The sequence below is a fragment of the Neolamprologus brichardi genome, chromosome 17 (genome assembly GCF_056152115.1).
Source record: "Neolamprologus brichardi isolate AB-2024 chromosome 17, ASM5615211v1, whole genome shotgun sequence".
Lineage (NCBI taxonomy): Eukaryota > Metazoa > Chordata > Actinopteri > Cichliformes > Cichlidae > Neolamprologus > Neolamprologus brichardi.
Window position 1 is genome coordinate 12,733,914 of NC_142120.1, and position 24,425 is coordinate 12,758,338.

The following is a 24,425-nucleotide window of genomic DNA, read 5'->3' on the forward strand; positions in this document are numbered from 1 at the left end:
TTTTTTCCTGCCATTGAAACGTGGCTTTGATTAAAAAGCATTCTCTGGTACTGACTGATTTAAGATATGAATAATTGTGATTTCATGCAATATTTAATCAAAAAGATACCGTGTGTTGCAAATGCATTTTTTACACTAGTCTTTTGTGGTTAGTCCGAACTTGGTGGAAGTACGTTGGATAACTATAGACTTGTTTTTGTCATTTAAAAAAGCTTTTCTTCTGTCGTATAGCCTTTTCTTCACCCTTTCTGTGCATCTAAGAATCACCGTGTTTTTCTTCTTTCCTTCCAGAGATGTTAGAGTCTAGTAACCTCATCACCTTCAATGGCTTGGCAAACAGCTCGAGCTACGACAGTTTCCTATTGGACGAGGAGCGAGGGAGACTGCTGGTTGGAGCTGAGGACCACATTTTCTCATTTGATCTCGTTAATATCAACAGGGACAACAAACAGGTAAAACTCTCGTTTCAGGTTTGTGTAAAAGTCGTCTCTCTGTTTCCATCTTTCCCTGTCTGCTGCTCCCTCTGGAGTCCATTACTCCATCACTTTCTCCCCTCCCCTCATCCCTCCCACTGTCTGTCTCGGTCCAGACGAGGCTGTCCATAATTCCATTACTCCACCTGGACTAGGTTAACAGTCTCTTTTATCTGATTCGGGCTTCTATCACAGACACACAAGACTGACACAGACTTGCCTGCAGGCTGCAGAGAGCTGAAAAAGGGAATGAAAGTGCTGAAAAATACATAGTCAATGCGGAGAGGGGAAAGTGCGTCTTTTAAATCTTTTGCCCTTGGCTCGGATGTGTATTTTTCCCCCCTCCTTTCCTTTTCGTTCTTTTGTTCTAATCTTCGCATCATTACGAGATAAAGGCCAAAAAAAGCAGTGATTAAGCAAATCTAATGTAATTATCCTAAAAAAATGTGCAATGCAGAATCCCATGAGGGGAACAGTCAGCTGATCTAGAGAGTAGATAAATCTAGGAATAGAGTGAGCAGTGCGTTTGTCTATTGTAAGCACATAACAGTGTGGATATGTGTACGTGCATACATTTGGACATGGAGATACGCATACATTTCCATTGTCTGCAGACATCTGTGTGGCCAGGAGCAAAAAGTTCAGCTCTGTTGCACCCGTTTTTTGCAGTATAATTAAGTATAATCTTTCCCGTACTTATTACAGCTCACACATGCATGCTCATACACTTCATATGCCCCATGTGTGTTTAATTCATGTGACACCAGAGGCCACAGATGGATGACAACGAGACCTATCTCTTCCAAAGCAAAGTAGCAAAACCCTGGTTTCTTTTCATATTTGAAGTGAAAAGTACAACCTTATGGCGAGGATTTCAAGCGTAGACACGCTGTAATTTAAACCAGAACCCCTGTTTAGACTGTATAAAATGCCTGTATTGACACAGCAAATGTCAGAGAGGGCAATAAAACGTATATTAGTCCATTTCAATAAAACATCAGATTTTATTTCTTTTTTTCCATTTTCATGTCTGTCAATAAAACTCTTCTTGACTTCCCTTTAATGCAGTCAATCTTGCGCCGTTCTACAACGTCCTTATATTTATTATATGTGCACATATGTTTCTGATGGAATTGCCAAAGATATAAAGCAAAATAAAGAACTGGGTAATGCAGGAAATATCTTTCTTAATCGTGTCCTGGAATTACACGAGGCTTGCTTCTTTCCTCTGATTCACTCTATCGACTCACTGCCTTCCAGTTTAGTGTTTCATGAAATGACTTTTAAATGTTCCTCTCAACCCCCAGCATGATATGACTTTGCTTTTTTTCTTCTTTTTTTTTTTTTTTGTTCATTTGCACAGATTGCGTGGCCCGCCACCCCCTCTAAGAGGGATGAATGCAAGTGGGCAGGAAAAGACCTAGGGGTAAGTCCACATTTATAACAGCGTCATGATTAGAGCTGTTCCGTGTAATGTTTGCTTTTTGTCACGGAAATGACATGTCTGCTCTGTCTTCAAATTTCCATTTTTTTAATTTTTTTTTTTAACATCCTAATAACAATATAAGACAGAAATAATTTCAGGGCCCAGCAGCCGTTAAAGAAACACTAGCACGAAGAGGTATTAAATTAGCTCAGATAAAAGTCGTGGTGCAGCACCCGTGTTCCATTTCACCTCTGGCACGCTGTACTCTCTATAGGCTGTCCCACAATGACACCTACATCTAAACACACTGTACAGCAGATGTTCAGTCACACGATAGTGTACACAGCATGTCGGGGGGCACAAGGACAATGAGCTTATTTGCTTCTGCGATGTACAGTTTAATTTTGGGAGCATGTTTATCTATGTGCCTCAGAGTGCGCGTTTGTGTGCATATTTATGTGGGAGTGTATTGTTTGAGTTCTCGTTATCTGACGCGGTGTGTTAGCTCACATGTCGCAAGTTTGCTGAACGCACTCAATGCTGCTGACTTTGTAAGCACAATGGTGCTAGTGTGCTTTATTTGTATGTGTGTGTGTGTTTCTGTTTGGAAAGGCCCTGGCTGCATTGTATCTGATCCTAATTTCATAGCTGGATGAGTCTCGAGTGGGGTGCTGCTGGGTTTTTTAGGATTATCAGGAATTACGCAGTCTTTTTAAATCATAGTGGTTCCGCTGGGATCTAACTCACTAGCGACTTTTTGGGTTTCGCACAACTACGTAGGCAATACTTCACCTTCACTCCCTCGTGCAGTGGAAAGAGTGTGCTCTGGCAGCACAACATCACACAAAATGCAATGATGAGGTATTTGCCTGCTGTGAAAATGTTTACCCTTGAAAATGAGGCGGTGAGAGCAGAGACAGAGTACAGCACGGAGAGGCCTTGATTAGGACATTACTAAAGCATTCAGAGCTCCCATAGTGATGCATTTCCCCAAACCACAGTTTACAGCGGCAGAACAAATGTAACAGCTGCCCCCTAAAAAATGCCTGATGGCTGTATCGCTATCCGTGGTAGAATGGCTGTGTAACATGGTCCAAGTTGTTGCATTTGATTCACCGAACAAAGCGTTCGGAGTGTGGATTTACGATTTCGTAGAAGTGCCTGATGTCATTTCGGATTTGCTGTCCAGCTATTGTAGACATTAATGGGAAAATAATACTCTCGAGTTATCCCACATTTCCGGTGCATTTTCTTTATTGAACTAGAGAACTCAGCATTATCTCAAAATTCATTCAAGTCATTTAAATGTTTACAAATCTGTCCACCTATTTTCCCCGTGGGAGGTCAGCATTAACAACCAATCCAACGAGAGCCATTAATATCATCCGGTAATGACTCATTTATCCTCTGCGTGTGTTGCGGTTTTCACATAATGACATGGTTTGTGATCAGGGAAGTCATTTTTCTCCACAGAATAAGAAAGAGCCACAAGTTTGAGTGACCATAACGACCGTCTCTCAGTGTTTAGGTGTGACCTACCTACCACATAGCTAATGATTCTAACTGAGACAGCCGTGTAAAATCCCAAACAGAGCTGACCCTGGAGGGGATTATAGAAGCTGATGAAATGTATATAACGAGGGCCGTGAGAATGATGTGGGGGGACAAGCGCGCTCGCTGTTCAGCAGTACACAGAGGGTAAAACCATTAGACCCACAGACACACAAAGACTTGCAGGGTTAAGGTCAGCCACAGGGCTTCAAGTTAAGTTAATGATAACACACATAGTTAAAAGGTGTTTAAATACATGGAAAACCCCAGTCTGTTAGCATGCTGTCACAGATTTTATATTAAGAGAACAGTTAGACTTAAAGGAGATAGAGTTATTTGCTTTCTTCCAACAGTTAGACAAGAATATTGATATTACAGTCTGTAAGATAAATTTTAAGATGCTGTAACAGCATCAGGCAGTTACCTTAAAAAACAGACAGGAAACAGGAAATTAACCAGTCTGCCCATTTCAACAGGTAACAAAATCTCCCTGCCAACACCTCTAACACTCACTGATTAACATCGATCTAGTTTGTTTAATCAATGAAATATAAGTGGAAAGGACTTAATGGAGTCTCCACCACAGACGGATAGATCCACAGTACTGCGCAAAAGTGTTGGTCCACCCCTTGTTTCTTTATATTTTTTATTGGAAAATGTAAATAGGTGCAGAGATTTACTGAAACATCTATAAATATACATTTTATATATATATATATATATATATATATATATATATACAGTATAATAGGGTAAAGCTGAGTTTTTACAATTCTAATGAGCTTGAAAATCAATATTTGATATGACCAAAGCTTAAACTCTCCTGAGCCTTGATTTAACTTGGTTGCGCGCACGGGCATGGACAACTGGAGATACAACAGCCCAGTCATTCCCGTTATAGTTCTTTGAAGTCCACTCGAAGTCCGCGGCCTGGGGCACATGCATAGTTAAGGCATTGAATTAATTCATCAACTATGCATGTGCCCCAAGGACGGCGAGACCACATGCTCACGAAACACAGGCAGGCAAGTGGAGTCCAATGGACTTGTGGATACAAAAGGTTTTCATGTAATTTCTTGAAATAATCTTAAGGAAAAGTTCTCCAGACTTTCTCTTGAAAAGCATTCAAAGGCTGTCTTTATTTCCATCCTCTGTCAAGGTGACTCCTTCAATAATATTGAGGTTCAGGCTCCAGGGAGACAAGCAAATGACTGATAGTGTTCCCTTGTGTGTTTTTCTATCAAGATATGCTTTGCATTGGCAGTGTGTTTGTAATCATTGTCATGCTGCAGGATCAAGCCGTTTCCAATCAAATGCTTTCCAGATGGTACTGAATTGTCTATCAAAATCTCATGGTATTATTAATAATTCCATCAATTTTGATAAGATCCGCAGCACCACTGGCTGAAATGCAGCTCCAAACCATGACAGAGCTTCCATCATGTTTTACAGATGGCCGTAGACACTCACTGTTGTTCCTCCTTCCTGACCTCCTCCTTGACGACTTGAGCCAAACATTTAAACTTCGCATTTATCACTTAATAAGCACTGCTGCTTTTCTTTCCACTTCTTGAGAAATATAGTATACCGCAGTCTTTTCTCCACGTTTGCCTTCCATAAGAATGGCTTCATGACAGCTACCCTTCCCCTCAAAGCATTCCTAATGATGTTTTGATGAACAGTAGATTGATCGACTGATGGGTCAGATGCATCATTCAGATCCTGTGTCAGGTCAGCTTGAGTTTTTCTCATTTCTTAAGCACATGATTTCCAGATACTGCTGTAGGTAGTTTTTAGGCCTTAATCCTCAAATTATCCAAGAGCATATGAAGGGTGGCTCAAAACCTTTGCACAGTACTGTGGTCAGTATATGGTTTTGAAGCTCATATTTTGAAGCTGAACATTAGCAGTTTGGCTAATGCCATGCTAGTTTGTTTGAAATTACCATATTTATCAGCTAACACTAGCAATCCCTGGTAATTAAGGCAATGTACCAGAAATACTAGAATTTAGCTCAGCAGAACTGGAGCCTCATCTTCTTGGATGGGCCGTACGTCACAGTAGGTCATATTATTGATAATTTCGTGTTTCAGAAACACTAACAGCATAGCTATTCAGCTCAGTTTGTTTTTCTACCTTATGCTGTAGCGTCTTTTTTCAGCTGTCGTTACAACCATGAAATAATCAGTGAAGTAGCCTCCTGTAAAACCACAAACTCAAATGCATGGACAAGCTCATTTTTTTAACCTTCAAACAGACCTCCAGCTAACAACCTTGCTATGCTATTTAACTCTCGGGCACACAGACATGTGAGTGGTATTCATGCCTTTAAAAACAAAAAGTCAGTGGTTTTCCCAAAATGTCAAACTTTCTCTTCGTGCAGGTTACTGCGGAGGAGAAACAGTTAGAGCTAAAACAACAGTTTTTACCTTTTAGAATAATTACAGAAAATTCTGCTTTTTTTTAAGGGGGGGGGGGCTTTGCAGTGACTGATCCCAGAGTTTATTTTAAGCAGCACTGGAAAATGTCAGCATCCATTTACGGCTCATATAAGAGACACCATCAAATCATCAAAGCGAAATGTCTGCGAGCTTGAAAAGACTGAACAGATACATGTGTTTTAGGGAGGGAAGAAGAAGGATAATTTGGCTGCCTGTGTGACGACGGCTGTATTTGCAAATCCCTGAGCAAATGTGTACTTATTTGTTAGGTAGATATCCAGCATGTATTTATAATTAGGCAAACCCCAGCCTAATCTCTTAAACACATGTGGCCAAATCAGCTCCTCAAGGCTGCTAATAGGCCTCCTACATTAACCAATCCCGTTGATTAGCACTCTAATAAACAGTCTCACACCACTGGGACTTTCAACACGCACTGCAGCGCCAACCCAAATATCCTCAGTAAATTCAAACATATGGGTCGTTAAAGATCTGTGGTAGATTTGCCTGATTTTCCTTACAGGTGGGATTTCCTTAAAAGAGACTCAATTTCACACACCAACTGGAAAGTCCCTGTTTAAAATAAATTCCAGCAAATCTTTGCTATATTATATTCTGCTTTCTATTAGTCTCTATTTTCAGTTTTTTTCTAATAAAAACGTCAAGTTTATTTTCATAAAGCATACCAGTTAATTTCAACTTTATGATATGAAGGTGGCAATTGGCAGAATGAGGTTACTGTTAACATATCAGATCTTTCATGAAGACCAAAGGTCACAAAGTTGCATGTGGCTGTATAATATCCTCCACTGGTAACATTACAGCATAAACAAAGATAGGTATCACATTAACAAAAATGTATTCAAAACAGTTATTCCAGCCTTATATCTCACGGTATCCTGTAAGCCACAGCCTTATAGCCAAAAACTTCACATTACTGGCCAAAATGTAGGTCTGTTTTATGCTAGTTTTTATGATTGTTTAACTTTATTGTCATGTGAAATGTGGTGTAAAACTTTATGCATGCTGTACAAAACTCATCCCACCAGCCTGTAACATAATTTAACCTTATGCCTGCAGCATAACTGCAGAATATTATAACCGTAGGATATGTAAAAGTTATAAATAATTCAGTCTTTTAAAGTAATAGTTTAGCCATGCAACAGTAGCTATAAAGTTATGCACTTCACACATATTGACATATAAACATATTAATATGAAGACGAATTATTATAGTCAAGCGATCTTCATGCATGCTGTAAATATAATATTCATATAATAAAAATATATTCTCAGTAATTGCAAGTTAAAAAAGGATTTTTATTATATTTAGGATTTGTGAAAAATTGTTTGCTTGCCACACTCCAGTCTCCAAAATAAAGAATATTTTTTTACTTTTTATGGTCATAAAAATGCTTAAATTTCTAGCAAACTGCTATTCAAAGAAATGCAAATTTTATGTCATAATTTGGTGAAAAGTATTTGCATTAATATATGAAAAAAACAACTATTTACATTTGACAATTACCACTGAAACCTGTGTGAACTTCATCACTAGAACAAACTTTATATCGCCAACACCAGCTGATGTAAAATTGGATTATTCACTGGAAAATCATGTTTTTTTTCTACAGATAAACCCAGTTTTCTCATTTGAATATGCCTGATCCGTATTAAGTTCTTATAATAGCAGAGGCTTTATGTTCCTGTGTCTCATTTCTTTTTTAGAAGGAGTGTTCTAACTTCATCCGTGTCCTTCAACCGTACAACCAGACCCATCTGTACATCTGTGGCACAGGAGCCTTCCACCCCATCTGCGCTTATCTGGAAATGGGCAAGAAGGCAGAGGTAATTCATTCAGGGCTTTTATTGTAACCAAATGTTTTGGGGTTTTAATCAGTTATATATATGCAAAGGGTCATTTAAATCTTAAACTGACCATTCATTAAGAAGGCATGAAATGTGACAACAGCGCTATAGTAAATTCATGTGAGAGAAAGTCTGAGTATTGTCTAACATACAGCCGTGTTCATTCTCTCTGACGATTATCTTCTCATCAGTGTTGTCTTTTGTGCGAAGCAGTGGAAAAAAGCGGTCACTACATGGTTCAATTACAACTGTCGAATATTTAACAGCCTTCCATCCTGCATTAAAGTTTAATCAGTCATCTTGAGAAACTTCTACAGGTTAATCAATGTACTAGCATGGATCCTGCCGTCCAGCAGTAGGGAGGGGTAGACCATAGAGGCGTTCACTTCAGTTTAAAGTAGTGCTGACAGTCTGTAACTGATTGAATAAATTAAAAGCCACAAAAAAAACTCACTCGCTTTTCTTTAAAAGACTCAGAGGTCGTGTCTGTTTTTACTTAATTTTACTGCTTATATTCCCTTTTTTGGTGCATTTGGTAACCAAGGGCAGCAGTGTAATAAAACATTTCTTGTTTCTCCTGTCTGGAGGAAGTGTTTTTTTGCATCCCACTCCCCCAAAGTAGCGCGCTATAATGAGAATGTATTGTAACTTGAAACACGTGCTATAAATGTACCTTTAACCATGCTCGTTGTGGCTTTCACTGCCCTCATTTCGATCTTTGACCTTTTCCCACCGCAGGACAACATCTTCCGACTGGCCTCACAATTTGAGAACGGCCGCGGGAAAAGCCCCTACGACCCCAAAATGCTCTCAGCCTCACTTCTCCTCGGTGAGTTTGATGTGTGCTTTTATTACTTCCAGGGAGGACGCAGTCACTTCAGAGCTGGTCATTTGTTCCTAACTATCCTTTCTCGCTGGCAGATGGAGAGCTGTACTCGGGCACATCTGCTGACTTCATGGGAAGGGACTTTGCCATTTTCCGTACGCTGGGAGATCATCATCCAATCAGAACAGAGCAGCATGATTCAAGATGGCTGAATGGTAAAAAAAAATTTAAAAAAATAAAATTGTAGAAGATGAGCTAAGAGTGAATTCTTTTATTTCTCATGTTCAATTCAGCAGTTGAACTTTTCATCATAGTGTATTCTGCTGAACACTTCTCAATTATATTTATTCCTAGTAGCAACAGTTAAGTATAAACCACTTTAGACTGCAAAAACTAGATAACATGACTCAAAATACTTTGCTATTAAGGTAAAATTAGACCATTGTGGTCTCTATAGACCTCAACCTTTCCCTAAAAGCTGGATGGAAATCCCTGTCTTTGGCCATTATTTGGAAAAGTATACCATTGAGCTTTTCAGCAGACTTTGAGGCATTAAATTCTCTCGCAAGCCTCAAGTCTCCAATCATTTCCATTCATGTGCAGACATCAGATATCAGAGCCCATTCACAAAGTCAGTGGATTTGCCTGTGCTAGCAAGATTAGCGCTGCAGTGAGGGTTATTGACTGCTCAGTCTGTCTGGCTATCTTTCGGCACCGCAGAGGACTTAGGGAGCCACAAAAGGTCAGTTTGAACCTTTCCCTCAAGCTGTGCCATCCCCCCCCCCACCCTACCCTCTTTCCCACAGAACTAATCCGCTCTTAGCTGTTTTCCTCCTGTAGTGGAGTCAAATTCCTCCCAGTCCCCCTCAACCGCCCACGTCCCCCTCCCCAGGCACCATCAAAAATCACAAACACGGGTCTCGCCAGTGCTGATTACTGTGACATATTAATAAAGAGCAGTATAAACCGAGGAAGTCATTGTTATAGCGTTAATCCTCACCGATCTTTCACCTTGTTCAAACAAATACGCTGGGGATTGTATCCATTCGGCTCGGCAGAATCCAGCGTCTTCTGCACAATGAGGGGATTGTAATTGCATGGATTACCGGGGTGGAGATATTCTATTGAGGCTTTATCAACAAGGTTATATGGTACTCAAATGTATCAAGAGAGAAACCAGGGAATGAATCCCTAATAGCAGCTGATTCTAAAAGGATTTGGGGTTAAACTGTAGTTTGGTAGTCCAGATTTATTTACGCATTCCTTAACATTTTAATGACCTCTTGCTTATATGGATGGTTGGATTTCCTTTGAATAAAGCAGCTTTTTGTTGGGATTATAGGTAATCGGTGGTATGACTTCAGTGGTCAGCAGCTTGGTTTTGTTTTGTTTTATCTGTGGTGTGCGCACACAAATTTATGGTGGTCTGCATATAAGGGCAAACATTCATGATGGAAGTATGAAGTGTGTGTGGGGTACACACAATTCACAGCAGAGGTCTCGCACCTGCGCAACCCTTATAAATCTGCCTCCCACTTTGGCCGCATGCTCCTTTTTCACAGCTACTCTATATCTTAAACGCCCATGGAGGTGTAACATGGCACTGCTTGTTTCTCTCCGCTTAAACCCCCGAGCTTTTGGACGTAGGCTCACGACTTTTCCTCAATTCTTACGCCCTCTTTATGCCAAAAGATCCCAGCCCTGAGGCCTTGGCTCCTACGTTTAGCTTTGATTTCCTCTTGCGCTTAAAGTCAGGATAAATTTATTCAAGTGTTACCCGGGACAATCAGAGCCATGTGTGTTTGCGAGGATGTGGTCTAGAGACAGGGTTTATGTGGGATTTGGATTTGGAGCGCTCACTTGAGGTAAAGTCACATACTATAACACCATGGTGTAAAGTGAAGGGCTGCTATTACCGAGCCGTGACTGGAGAATATCATGGGGGGGGATTGGTTACAGAGGTGTAAAATAGGGGTGAAATGATTGTCACCGGGGCAGAGGTTGGATTGTAAAATTGTATTTGTGTGTCTGCTGGTGTGAGTTTATGAGTATGAACAAAGTTTATGTGCTTTATTTGTTTATTTTTCCTCTATTTTCTTTCTCGTAGATCCCAGATTCGTAAGCATACACCTGATCCCTGAGAGTGACAACCCCGAAGATGACAAGATCTTCCTGTTTTTCAAAGAGAACGCCATGGACGGGGAGCACACTGGGAAAGCTACTATTGCCAGAATAGGACAACTGTGTAAGGTAACAACACACACAACCCCACAAAACTGTCATAACAGTGTGATGTGGTATCAATACGATTCTGTTACACAAAAAAGTAGCATACTTCTTATAATGTGCCTTAGTTATCAGTTTATAAGCCCTTAAAAAGCCATTTATTAACATGTACGTGTCCTAATGAGAAAATAAAAGTAATAATGAACAGCCAGAGTCATAGTTGGTGAAAAAACATTAACGCTCATATGCCCATAGTTAACCTTTACCTTCCTTATAAATGCCTTAGTATAAGTATAAGTTAGTTAGAGGTGGGAATCTTCAGACACAACGCCCCACAATACGATATTATCACAAAACGTCACACATGATACAATATAGAAGTAGACTGCAGTCCTATTTTTATTACTGCAATATGTATGAAACTTAATACTTCTGTAACATTTTTAATAAATGTGATATTTACAAGGACCTTACTAACAAAAGTGCATATGGAGGTTTGAGCTGACAGCACTTCAAATGTTGTTGCAGAATGACATGGGAGGTCACAGGAGCCTGGTCAACAAATGGACCACTTTTCTCAAAGCGCGGCTAATATGCGCGGTTCCTGGCGTCAATGGCATTGACACACATTTCGACGAACTGCGTAAGTGCGTTTTATTTTATTTATTTGTGTCTTTGCTCGATGTGGAAAAATTCCAACCTGACCTCAGAGCTTCACCTTCACACATTGTTCTTCTCGCTGTTTAGAGGACGTGTTTCTCATGAGCTCCAAGGACCCAAAGAATCCAGTTATCTACGCTGTATTCACCACATCCAGGTACAGTCTTTTACCCTTGACCTCCAAAGTGAGCATGCAAGGGTTTCAAATGTTCAAACTGCGTGACAGATGCTGGTAGTATCAGAATTGTTTTGTTGATGTGTTGCTAAGAGATCAGAAAGACTCGATTATTTCAACGGTCAACCTTCCTGTATAGGTTTCATCCTCTGCATTTGAAAAACACGCGCCTCGTATTTCTTTTCAAGAAGCCTTTCTTTTCTCCTCCTTTATCCTGCCCCTTTATCTGTAATTTCCTAACCATTTTAAATGGCACGGCACGATGCAAGCGACCAAGCGCGCCTCTGTCAAATTCCCAGACGCCGCTCTCGTAATCCACTTACAGGTGTCTCACGGATGCTTTTCTCTCCGAGGGTAGCCCTCCCCTCGTCTCAGATTTGGAGATTGCTTTTATCCGATTCCCCAATTCCTCACTACCTGTCCTGTTTTTCACTGAAACCTTGGCAGGCTTGTAGGAAAATCAGATTATGGAGCAGGAGGGAGCGAGAGAAACATGATATTCACTTAACAGAAATCCACGGGGGTTTTTTGTTGTTGTTTTTTTTTTTTCATCCCACCCCCCTCGGCCACCGCCCCAGCTTCGAATGGGGTTTTCAGAAGCCGGGTGTGTCTCTGCTGAAGCATGTGGAGAGGTGAAGGCATGGGGCAAGGCAGATAAGTGAGTTGAAATGGCACAGATGGTGGCACTTATCGTGATGATGAAGATGATGAATTTGCATTCAGGAAGGAGGAGGGCTTTTTGTGCGTGCGTGTGTGTGTGTGTGTGTCCGGTACCGTTTCAGCACTGCTTCGAGAGGAGGACAAACACTTCATCATCAATCACTGCTAATGATAAGACGAGCTGAATAGAGGAGCGGTGCAGGCTAACGCATGGTGACAGGCGCCTTGCTTTACCAGACCTGTTTGGCTTTTCACTGCTTTCAGGGATGTATTAAAACCCAGAGGTTGGTGGGCGCTGGTGGGCGTACACCCACGTATCCACGTCTGCCCACACACGCACACACACACACGCGTACACTTTAAAATTCAATTATGGGGCATTGAGGAATTAGAGTGGTTTAATTGGTTTTCTAAGTGGCCGGTTTTCAGAGATGAATAGAGCAGAGATTCAGAGGGACCGGCTTTTAATATCACTGCTTAATGAGGCACAAAGAAGCTGCCACTGACAGATCAGTGTCTGATTGTGTACCTCTGTGTGTGTGTGTGTGTCTGTGTGCATTCTAGGGGTGAATTTGCATGCTTCTTTCCGTGTGTCTGTGTGTATCTGCACAAACACATTTTCACCCTTCTTCATAAGCACAGATATTGGAGCGTCTTTTTTTTTTTGCCCCTGGAGTTAATTGAATTTCTCTGTAATTAACATTTTCAAATGCTAATCCATTCATCTTCCATGCTTTGTGGAGTACTGTCGGCTGTGTGTTTGCCAGCCACATCCCTAATTAGGCTGATACAACTTCCCATTGCAGTCAGCAAGACAAAGGACATCTCGAATCATTTTGAAGCATTCGGTTCCTGCAAGTGAAGGAGATTTGCTGTCCAAAAGAAAATCTGTAATTGTAAAATGTGACACCTGGAAAGTAAATGAATGATTATTTGGGGGGCATTTATCCTCATAAAGTAAATAATTCTAAATCTATAAAACTGTGAAATAGATGAATAGATATGACGGAAGGTTTATAGACTTCACGCTCTCCACAGACTGCAAGCATTGTGCTTATTCTGTCATAATCTCCACAAGAATATTTAATAACTCTTGTGGAGTATGCATGTTGGAATATTCATGTGAAACTCCCCGATTCTCCCATTTAATGACTCACGACTCAAATTGCTGTCTTCTGGATGACCCGCGAAAGAGCTTAAATTGAAAAAGTAAAATCCACATCACTTCCCCTTTTTTAGCATGATTGATCGACCTTGCCTGCTTTCCTTGTGAAAGCAAAATCCACCCATCTGGCTCAAGCAAATGCTCACAAAATATTGGAGGGGATTTCAAATATGCTCTGAACCAGGTCTCCTGGTTTGTTGGTGGTGTGCCCAAATTCCTGTCTGTTCTCAAGAGGCTGGAAGCAATCAGAGAGAAGTTCCAATCTGTCATTGCTGTACTCAAGTAATGACAACTTTGCTCCGCTCTGTCTTTGTGCGATGATGGGTCATTTTGTTGTCTTTCTTCAGTTTTTAACAAGCTCCTAATCCCTGTCTTGTGACCGATCATTTACGAATCCCCTTTGTTTGTCTCTGTCATCTCTTTTATTTCACCACCCTCTTGCTTCCTCCCCCTCTTGATCCTTAAACTCACCCCTTCTGGATTTATTTCTTTTTCTCTCCTTCCACAGTAACATATTTAAAGGCTCAGCGGTGTGTATGTACAACATGGCAGACATCAGGAGGGTTTTCCTGGGTCCCTATGCCCACAGAGATGGACCCAACTACCAGTGGGTGCCCTTCCAAGGGAGGGTGCCCTACCCTCGCCCTGGAACTGTAAGTCAATTTAGCAAAAATGTTGTAAATTTACAAGTAATAATGAGACATTATAAGACGATATTAGAAGAAACAAACATATCACGTCTTGATCTCAGTGCCCCAGCAAGACATTTGGAGGTTTCGATTCTACGAAGGACCTTCCGGATGATGTCATCACCTTCGCCAGGGGTCACCCTGCCATGTACAACCCGGTGCACCCAATAGGGGGACGACCCATAATGGTACGCACGGACGTGGACTACCAGTTTACCCAGCTGGTGGTGGACAAAGTGGAGGCAGAGGATGGGCAATATGATGTCATGTTCATTGGCACAGGTATGCAACAGATAAATACAATAAATATTGTGCTTCTATATGTTTATTTCACCGCCAGGGCGGTCCGCCATTAGTACTTTTGGCGTACACTGCAAACAAAATCAGTTCAAATAAAGTCCAGTGTATTGTTTTAAAATTAAAGACATTTTTAACCACAGATAGATTTTTACGATTTAGTATTTACAGATATTTCCACTCAAAAACAGATACGGAAAATTACAATAATATTTTTCCTTTTTTAAACCGACTTTTAATTTATTTTTTAATTTAATTTTTATTTACAGTGTACTGGCATCAGTATCTAATACACTTAAAAAGCTTGATCTCACTAACAAATGTCTATGTTGAAATAGGGGGAGCTTGGGTGAAGATGGGTTTCAAAGCAGCTCGCAGAATCCAAATTTCACTTTTTGAGATTGCAACCCAAGTGTATAAAAGGATATCATCACATAGCATTGGGATCAGTTGATGTACCAGTTGATTCTGATTAACTTCTTGGCCTGAACCACTGAGCTCAATTTCTTTTTAATTAAAATGGGATTAAAATAATCAGAAATTTTGGGAAAGACAACTAACGACTAGCAGGACCGTTAGTCATAAATTATTAGTGATTTTTAATGGAATATCTGTCTAGGCACACAAAGACCCCTCCTGTGTTCCAGCGGTTCTTTGTGGTACTTAATTCCAGTTTATCAACTTTATAAAGCTGATTGATCGGTGGGAAACCCCTTTCCCAGTGATGTTAGCACAGCTGAAAACTGTTGTGCTGATTAAAGGAGCAAAATGTTTGGGTAGTTGAGCATCTGGATTATTGTAATGGACAAAGAAAAGACATTTCTTTGAAACTCACAGAGTATCATTGTTCCAGGAAATAAGAATAGAAAGAGAAGTGGGAGGCCTCTGTGTGCACATCTGAGAAAGAGCACATCAGAATCTATAGCTTGACAAACAGATGCCTCGCACTGCCTTTACCTGGCAGCTTCATTAAATGGCAACTGAAAAACACCAGTCTCAATGTCAACAATGAAGAGAGTCCTGGAATGCTGGCTTTTCTCTGCTGAGTTAAAAAGAACAAGCTGTGTTTTAGACTGGGCAACAAAATAGAAAGATTAGGATGGGTAAAAGAACACAGACGTTGGACAGAGCAAGACTGAAAAAAAAAAAAACAAACAGAAAGAAAAGTGACTGAACAAAGGAAAATATGCTGGAGAGCTTAATGCACTTGTCAGGCATGTCGAAGATTCCAGAGAATCTATTTTAATCGTTTTTAATTTTTTGATCTATTTCCATGTTTCTTCTTGCACTTAACATGTATTTTGAAGAAGGCACACACACGTATTTCTAATCTATTACTTAAACCGTACATACATGCACCACAGATGTTAATCTATGACCAGCGCAGGCCTGCATGTACACTAACTGTATGCTGTCTTTTGCATTTCAGATAAAGGAACAGTGCTGAAGGTGGTGACGATCCCCAGAGAAAGCTGGCATGACCTCGAGGAGGTTGTATTGGAAGAGATGACTGTCTTTAGGGTATGACATTTTGTAATTGCGTGCTAATAGCCTTCCTATAAAAACACATATTGTCCGTAGAAGTGGTGTTAAATGGGGTTTATTTGCTTTGTACAGGAGCCTACTCCCATCACTGCTATGGAGCTGTCCACCAAGCAGGTAAAAACTTGCTTTCTCACTTTGTAATTAATCCAAAAGCTGTTGACAAGGGTAAAGGTCCAAGTGAAACAAAAAAGCGAGAAATTCTCGGTCTTTAAACATACACTGTTACCCATAAGCAAAGAATGTGCCCACTGAGAACTAAACCCACAAGCACCTTCTTTTTTTGCAAGAACCCTTCCAACTGAGGCGCACAGGAACATTTAATTTTTACATCCTTGCTCTCTCTCTGACTCCCACAGCAACAGCTGTACCTTGGCTCAGCCCTGGGTGTATCGCAGATGTCTTTACACCGTTGCGAAGTGTATGGGAAAGCTTGCGCTGAGTGCTGCCTGGCCAGAGACCCTTACTGCGCCTGGGACGGTGCTGAGTGCTCGAGATATTTTCCTACTGCCAAGAGGTAGGAGCCGACAATCGCTAAACACCCTTCTTTAACCTTTATGTATCCTCTGAGGGTTTGCTGAGCATGCACGCTGCTTTTCAACAACATCCTGTATTAATGTCGTCACATGCAGTCACACCTGGGACTTATCAGTACACCTGCATTCTGCTGTTTTGGTTGGCTTTAAAACAATTGGTTTTAAATGTTATGCTCAAGGGCATCCTGATGTGCAGCCTCATTTCTCTAGCGTCAGACCTCCACTGGCTTATTAGTAAGTGTGGCGACTCCAAAAAACAGACACAGATAGCCATTGTATGCCAAAACTTCTAAACATGGAAGTAATCTGAATATTACACCAGCACGAAATTGAGTCATTAAACACACATACGCACTAATTATGCACTCCAAGAAAGTACAATCCAGCAACTTAGCCAGTAACAGTTGTTCTGAGTTGTGCTTCAATCATCCTGCCGACCAAGACGCATTAAGAAATATGCACAAATATCCAAAGACAAGCAAACACAATAAATTATAGCCACCAGGAGCTGCCTGACCACTTCACCCTTCAGCCAGGAGGGACATACACACCCTCAAATTACCCTCTGTTGTACCCAGCAGGATTAGGCTGACCACTACACCACTACTACCCTCCCATACACACACATGGCACGACACCCCCACGTCGTCTCATTCATCTAGAACTTCTCACACCAACAGAAGTAGGCCAGTGGGTATACTCCAGCTTGGCAAGATTACAGACGAGGTGGCACACCCCATGTTTAAAGTGGGGACAGGCTTCTCTCAGCTCTCCACTGCACTGCAAATATTTTCGCTACCAGAATGAGAACCAGACACCCAACCTTGCACGTGCTCAGATGGCCAAAAAAGACAGGAATGTTAGCCCAGGAAATGTACAGACGAGGGACACGTGTGAAAAAAGTGGGATGTAAGTGGTCATAATTTTGTGTGGAGAATTCACACAAACACGCTGAGCATTTTTTATCTTGGTTTTTTGTTTGTTTAGTCTTTTTTTTAAACCTTCAGTGGTTCTACTTTTTATCCCTACCTTGGTTCTTTCTCTTCTTTCCAGCCCTTGCCTCATGTTTGGCTTGCACCCAATTTAAATTTTGCAACGGCCATCAGCGTTTTTTGAACCATGACAACTAGGAACTAGGGAGCCATTCACAGCTAGTCAGTAAAGCCAGACTTTGAAAACGCCTTGCCATCGCATTAAAAAGCCAAATCACACAGTAGATTTTTTCATATGGAGAGGACAAAGACTGGGCCTGCTTTTACAAGGCGTTTCAAGGGCAAAACAATGCTGTATGTGTTTCATAATAACGGCTCATCGGAAGGCAATGAAGCGCACTGTTTCACTGCTCAGCAGGTTTATGTTTCTTACATTCTGCTGTTTTTTTTTCCATCCATGTGATTTAACAGTGGAGTTAAAGGTTGAGTTAGTGCCTGTTTTCTTGGGCATTGGGTAAACATTGCCCCCAAGTGGTGGGAATAAAAAAGTACATAAGAAATAACTTGTCATGTACAGCAATGATTCCCAACCAGGTTACAAATATACCACTGGATACTTGCAAAGCTAATCTTAGATAAGTTAAGTAAAAGTATAATTTACTAGTAGTAGCAGCCAAAAGAAATTCATAAAAGATTCAAATAAAAAAGCAAAGTGAATAAATGGTTAAGATCTCTCACTTACAGTATAACAGTTGAACAGTTTTTACCTGATAGCATGGGTAATGATTTTCAATAAAATCATTATTCATTATTTATAATCATTATTTATATAGCCCCAAATAACAACAACAGTGGCCTCAAGGTGCTTTATATTGTAAGGTAATAACCCTGCAATAAAGAAAACGGAGAAATTAAACAGAAATCTAATGACATGGGTCAACAAATGAAACAGTTGCAACACATTCAGTAACTAAAAAGATGTTTTTGTTGGGGTTTTTTTTGCTAAATGTACCACTAACTATTAGCTAATGGTGTATGTTAAAGGCTAAATAGCATATGGATAAAAAGTGAAATTTGTTAGCTAACAGTGTCGGCTAACTGTTAGCTAAACTTTATGGAGAAGCAGGTCAAATCTGGTCACTGTTCGTGTAATTATATAGCTGTGAAATCAAGTATTAGCTTACAGCAATGGAATTGGAAGCTAATAGTTACATGTGGTTAAAAGAGTTAACTGACAGTAATTTAAACATTTTGAGGATTGTCCAGATACACTTTAATTAGTACAGTTAAACTCGTTTATGTACAGAAAAGAGTTGGGTTCCACATAATTCCACAGTCTTCCAGCAAATTCACCCCAGGGTCAGAACTCACAATGCTCAGATAAACTGTAAAAACTTTAAGGGCAACATCTCCAACCCTAACATTTAGCATGCCAACTGACAGTAAAGATGATAACAGTACAAGTGAAAAAGAACTCAAATATGTATGCCTTGTGCGGTGTGATAACCTGGAGAAAGTTTCTTCACTCTAAAAAGAACATGACAGCATAGCTTAGGTTTGCAAAATTGCATTTGAACAAAACATTAGACTTCTGGAACTAGCCATAATGCACAGTACCATGTTTGGAGAAAACCAAACACAGCATATCAGTGCAAACACCATAAACCAATAGCCAGCACGGTGGTGGAGGGGTATTAATTTGGGTTTGCTATACAGCCCCAGGACTTAAGCAGCTTGCAGTCACCGAGTCCCCCATGAACTCCTCTGTGTACTAAGGTATTCTAGAGTCAAACGTGAGGTCATCTGTCCGACAGCTGAAGCTTGACCAAGACAAGATCATCCAACAGGTCAATGACTCCAAGCATAGCAACAAATCTGTAACAGAATGGGTGAAAAAGAAAAGAGAAAAGTGTTGCTGTGATTCAGTCCAAGTCCAGCCCTCAACCTGATTGAAATTGATCTCAAGAGAGCTGGACCTAAATGAATGCTAACAAATCTGAATGAACTGTAACAGTGCTGTAAAGAGGAGTGGGCCAAAATTCCTCCACAATGATGTGACAGATTGATGAAGTCATACAGAAAACTAGTTATTGCTGCTAAAGGTAGTGCTGCAAGCTACTGAATCATGCAGTGTACTTAGTTTTGCAAAAGTCCTCATAGCTGTCTGTTTCCACCACTTCCATTCAGTTTCACTGTCGTTTTTTCACAGGCGAACCAGACGGCAAGACATCAGAAATGGAGATCCTCTTTCCCAGTGCTCAGACCTTCAGCATCACGGTACCTTAAAGATTTCATACAAGCACATACACACTGTCTCCTTCTCATGCCATTTGCGTCTCATTAGTCTGTCTGCATGTGCTTTGCATTGAGCAGATGACATGGATGGCTTAGGGGACAGCGTGGAGGACAGGAGTGTGTTTGGTGTGGAGAACAGCAGTATGTTTCTAGAGTGCAGCCCCAAGTCTCAAAGAGCGCTCATCTACTGGCAACTGCAGAAGCCCAACGACGAGCGCAAGCTCGAGGTGTGTATGCCTAAGATGACTTGCTAATATACTGCTAGATGATTACAAAATATATTACACATGGTTAGATTTCTTCAGACAAAATATCTCCATCTAGGGCTCCACCTTTCCTGCTCCATCATCTAGTGACTTATGACACTTCTAATCTTTAACCTCAGAGACCCAAAAGGGTGAAAACCACTGGGTGTGGGTGTTTAGATTAACTTTTGTACTGCGGCTGTATTTTTATAGCTGGCCTTTCTAGGCGTGGTATTTTAGGTACCAATAAGCAAAGAGAAATGCGATACAAAAAAGTCCAGCTGTGTAATAGATCCACAAGTCAGAGGGTGTATTAAATGTGAAACACAGCCGTTAATAATTTTATATGGAAGGATATTACTGTTTCAGCAAAAAATAGTGTTCAGCTAAGAAATTAACCTAATAAGAATTTGCTGTGCCCACCCACACTTGCTGCATGATTTGCTGCTAAGTTTAAGCCAGCTTCTACTTTTTCTGGACAACATCACTCTGTGCTGACAGCCCAGGTGATTGATGTAGCTGTAGTTTTTCCAGAGTGAAGCAGCGTTAGCTTGAAAGGAACCTTTGGAGTTTGCTTCGATCTTTCTTACCAATACTCATGTATTCAGTGAGGCCTGAAACAAGGCATTTCCTTTGAACCCTTGTTCATTGTTCTTCTTCTTTCCTGACCAAATTTGACATTATAATGTAAAACGTGTTTTCTTTTTCTGATGTGACCTCGGTTAAGTGATACCAGCTGTAGCGATATATCCCTTCCCCTGAATGTAAGGGGGGTAAATGGCAGTATCTCCTTCCAGAAATCCTGATCTGATTATTAGAAATTGGTTTGGGGGTGTAATTTAATAGAAGGAATATTGTATAGTTCTGTCACAAAACTTCTCACATCAAACTTTATGGATTTTTCTGAGTAACTGGGTCATAATTTCTGGAATAAGTTTTTCTAATGGGTTATTTTTGGGTATTTTTGAGCAGTGCAAGACAAGTGTGAATTAATTGAGTCAGACATCTCTGATATAGATTATCGAATATGTACGTTTAAAAACTCTGGTTCATTCTCATGTTCCATCTTTATTTTTTTTCAGTATTTTCACCCATTGTATTCTTTGTCTTCCTCTTTGTTTCATTTCAGATAAAGCTAGATGACCGAGTGCTGCGTACAGACCAAGGTCTGCTGATACGCAGCCTCACTCAGTTTGACACAGGGGTCTACCATTGCCAGGCTGTGGAACACGGCTTTATCCAGCCTCTTCTTCGCCTCAACCTCCAGGTCATCCCCACCCAGAGATTGGGTGACATCCTGCCTGGAATTCCTGGCGCGGGAGGTGGCGCAGGTCACTCAGCCAAGCACAGGATGTGGTACAGAGATTTCCTGTCTCTCTTGGACCACCCAGAGCTAAACAGCGTGGAGGAGTTTTGTGACAGAGTGTGGAAGAAAGAGCGCAAACAGAAGAGGGTGAAGACACCTAGCGGCAACAGTCAGGGCAAGCCTGACAGCGCAGGCGGGTCCAACTCTGCATTACAGCCTAGAGCTTTAGCTCCCACTGCTCAGAAACAGCAAGCCAGTCCACCTCTCAGTCGGCCATGGCATCAGGCTGGAGCTCTAACAGTAGAAGAGCCAACACTCAGTCAGAATACCCAAAAGGGTATATTGAGCAGTGAGGCACCTAAGAACAACCAGAAAACCCAAAATGGCCAGAAGGGGCAGGCCAGGCTAGCTGGTTCTCAGCTCGCAGGGGGATCTCGGGCGAGCAGCCAACATGCAACCAAGTGGAGACGGATGCAGGAAAATAAGAAGGGACGCAACAGGAGGACCCATGAGCTTCAAAGACCTCCACGCAGCGTTTGAAAAAAAAGAAAAGGAAAAAAAAGGACACATTAAACCAGACCGACACACAAGCAAGCACAAACCCATGCATCCACACAAAAACACACAAATACGTTCTATAGATGCAATGTGTGATTCAGTGACCTCTCCATAACAGCAGAAAAAGCAAAACATCTGAAACACTTTTTAGGTAGAAACATGAACTCCGCACATGTAACGTCAGTGAAGCTCTCATTCAGACACAAAAGCACACAACCTGTGAAAAGGACAAAGATGAGAAGAGGACTGAAAAACTGGAATGCATACTGTAAATGTGTGAGGATATGCTGGTTGCCTGGGATACTGGCTGGCAGACACGTCAACCTCCTGTACATAAGCTACTAAAATAAGACCGGGACAAAAAAAATGTTTAGTGAGGTGTTTGTTGGTAAGCAAATGGACATAGCATGCTGGGAGGACGGCCGTGGAGACGTTGAAAGAAGCGGAAATTCAGTGCGACCCGCTGGCCCGTTTGACCTGAGCATGTGAACTGCTAAAAGAAAAGGATTCAAAACTCTTATTTTGAAGAACTGCTTGAGAGGAGAATAGAACCTCTCATGTCGTCTTTCAATTCAAGACGAGCAGCACGCTCACAGGAGGGCACAGAGGGGCTGCGGTTCGCCTCGACATGCGCACAGATGGCACCGGTGGTTTTCGCAGGACAGAAGCATTATTAGATGGAGAAATGAAAAAAAAACCCAACAAAAAAAAAACACTGCAAAGTCATGCAACTGTGCAAAAGTGCTTCATCATAACCCTCTCCAACTGAGGCTCGGAAAGCATCATGCATGTTGTTGTTATGTTTTAATAATAAGCTAATTATTTTAAGAGGCTCTTTTTTTTACACCCTTCCTAAAAAGCAAAAAGTTACTACTTTTTTTATTTTATTTGCTTTCCTTTCGAAACCAGTGCTTCTACTTTTGGGGGGCAAAAATTGCAGGCGACATAGTAGTCTTCAGTGTGCGTAACCCCTTCTGCTCCCAAGGATTCTGTGTATAAGTTATTTTGTTGTTGCTTTTTCTGGGATTTATAGGGCACAAATCCCAGTTGTCCGCTATGCTAAAAGCCCAGTCTGAAACAAGACTGCCAGTTGTTTGTGTACATATATACGACAAACGTAACTCTCTGTGTATATACAGTACATATACAGTACAAGAACACCACTTGATTATTATTTATTTGCTCATTGTTTTGTGAAAGGGTTGCATTTATTTTTGATATTATGGTATTTTTGGCTCATCGGTATATTGGAGAAACAATGGCAACAGCAGCAAAACAAAAAAAAAATCTTTGATGGACCAAGTGGCCGGATGTCTGTGTGTCAAGAAGGAATCCCCCTTTTTGAGGGAGCTGAACATGAATTAATTAGAAGCACGAGTGCAGGGTTTTGTGTGTTCATTAAACAAAACGTCTGACAGAGATCCCACCAACAATAAGCACAATTTTGTCTCTTTTTGCCTTTCATACCAGATCATCTCACTGTTTTCCTCTTCTTTTATTTTCTCCCGATCCCATCAACATTTTTCATCCAGTAGCTATTATGTGTAAGATAATTTCCCCAAACTGAAAAACATTAGCTGTGAATTTCTGTAAGAAATAGTGGAGAAAAATGTTAAATCTAGTCTGAGGAGAAGACACATTATACTGCATGTGAATGCTACCTACAGTAAGTGCATCTTTTTTATTGTCTTTTTACGTGTTTTGTGTGAGAGGTTAAAAAAAAAAAAAAAGAAAGGAAAAAAAAAATTCCTCAACGCAATGTGTGAATTAATTTTGCCAAACAGTGATATTAACAACTCATGATATCCTAGCCAAAGCTGTTTTAAGGTCCAAGCTCCTTAATCTTCGATTCAACAATGGTACCTCCTGTCTCCCCGCGCCCTCTGAGTTCATGACGAGAGTAATGTGTCAATGCAATAAATTAGGGCAAGATAGTGTTCCCTACCAACGCTCAAAAGTTTGTTGTGTCCCTAATCCGGGTCTTTCCCTCAGAGTTAGAAATGTGAGAGAGCTGAAAGTTACCACTGCTGTAACACAGTTCTTTTTGGCATGCATTCAGTTGTCTAAATAAACATCTCTGTTACAAGAACAAGCGTCTTTGTTCTCATTCATGCCAAAAAAACCCCTTTCGATCCTCCCTCACCCTCCTACAATTAAAGGTCCCAAGGGCACCCTCATGACCCTGGAATGTGTCTCTCAGGTTTCTGCTCATAACACCATGTAGATTCATTCTTTCATGTGTGTATACACCTGTTTTGTTGTTGTTGTTTGTTTTTGTTTTTTTCAAGTTATGCTCTAAAATTTATATTCTTAATGTCTGTTGCGTTACACTCCGCCATTCCAGAGCTGGACTTTCCTGAGGAGAGGTGACTGGCCAGCCTTTCAAGACATCACAGCAGGCTGCCAACCAAAACAGCTCATTCAGGCACTTTATTACCGATATAAGGAAAAAAGCATGGCCTTTTCTCAGATTTTGAGAGCCTATAGAAGAAGTGACTCTGACTTCTGACTGCATTTAAAGTCATGTTGGAAGTCTAGACCCACCAGCATTGG

At 40.9% G+C, this 24,425-nt stretch overlaps 1 protein-coding gene across 2 annotated transcripts in view; it reads left to right on the plus strand.

Annotated features, from left to right (window-relative positions):
• Nucleotides 1–23,964, plus strand: part of sema3aa (sema domain, immunoglobulin domain (Ig), short basic domain, secreted, (semaphorin) 3Aa) — a 36,175-nt gene extending 12,211 nt beyond the window's left edge. For both annotated transcript variants that reach the window (XM_006780747.3, XM_006780748.3), the window contains 16 exons: nucleotides 292–452; nucleotides 1,837–1,899; nucleotides 7,620–7,739; nucleotides 8,499–8,589; nucleotides 8,682–8,801; nucleotides 10,694–10,836; nucleotides 11,341–11,455; nucleotides 11,560–11,629; nucleotides 13,981–14,125; nucleotides 14,224–14,443; nucleotides 15,888–15,979; nucleotides 16,076–16,117; nucleotides 16,360–16,517; nucleotides 19,678–19,745; nucleotides 19,842–19,990; nucleotides 21,138–23,964. In XM_006780747.3, the coding sequence (XP_006780810.2) occupies nucleotides 292–452; nucleotides 1,837–1,899; nucleotides 7,620–7,739; nucleotides 8,499–8,589; nucleotides 8,682–8,801; nucleotides 10,694–10,836; nucleotides 11,341–11,455; nucleotides 11,560–11,629; nucleotides 13,981–14,125; nucleotides 14,224–14,443; nucleotides 15,888–15,979; nucleotides 16,076–16,117; nucleotides 16,360–16,517; nucleotides 19,678–19,745; nucleotides 19,842–19,990; nucleotides 21,138–21,854 (2,474 nt within the window). In that variant the 3' untranslated portion in view covers nucleotides 21,855–23,964. The remainder of the gene's footprint in view (nucleotides 1–291; nucleotides 453–1,836; nucleotides 1,900–7,619; nucleotides 7,740–8,498; nucleotides 8,590–8,681; nucleotides 8,802–10,693; nucleotides 10,837–11,340; nucleotides 11,456–11,559; nucleotides 11,630–13,980; nucleotides 14,126–14,223; nucleotides 14,444–15,887; nucleotides 15,980–16,075; nucleotides 16,118–16,359; nucleotides 16,518–19,677; nucleotides 19,746–19,841; nucleotides 19,991–21,137) is intronic.
• The last annotated feature ends 461 nt before the right edge of the window (nucleotides 23,965–24,425 follow it).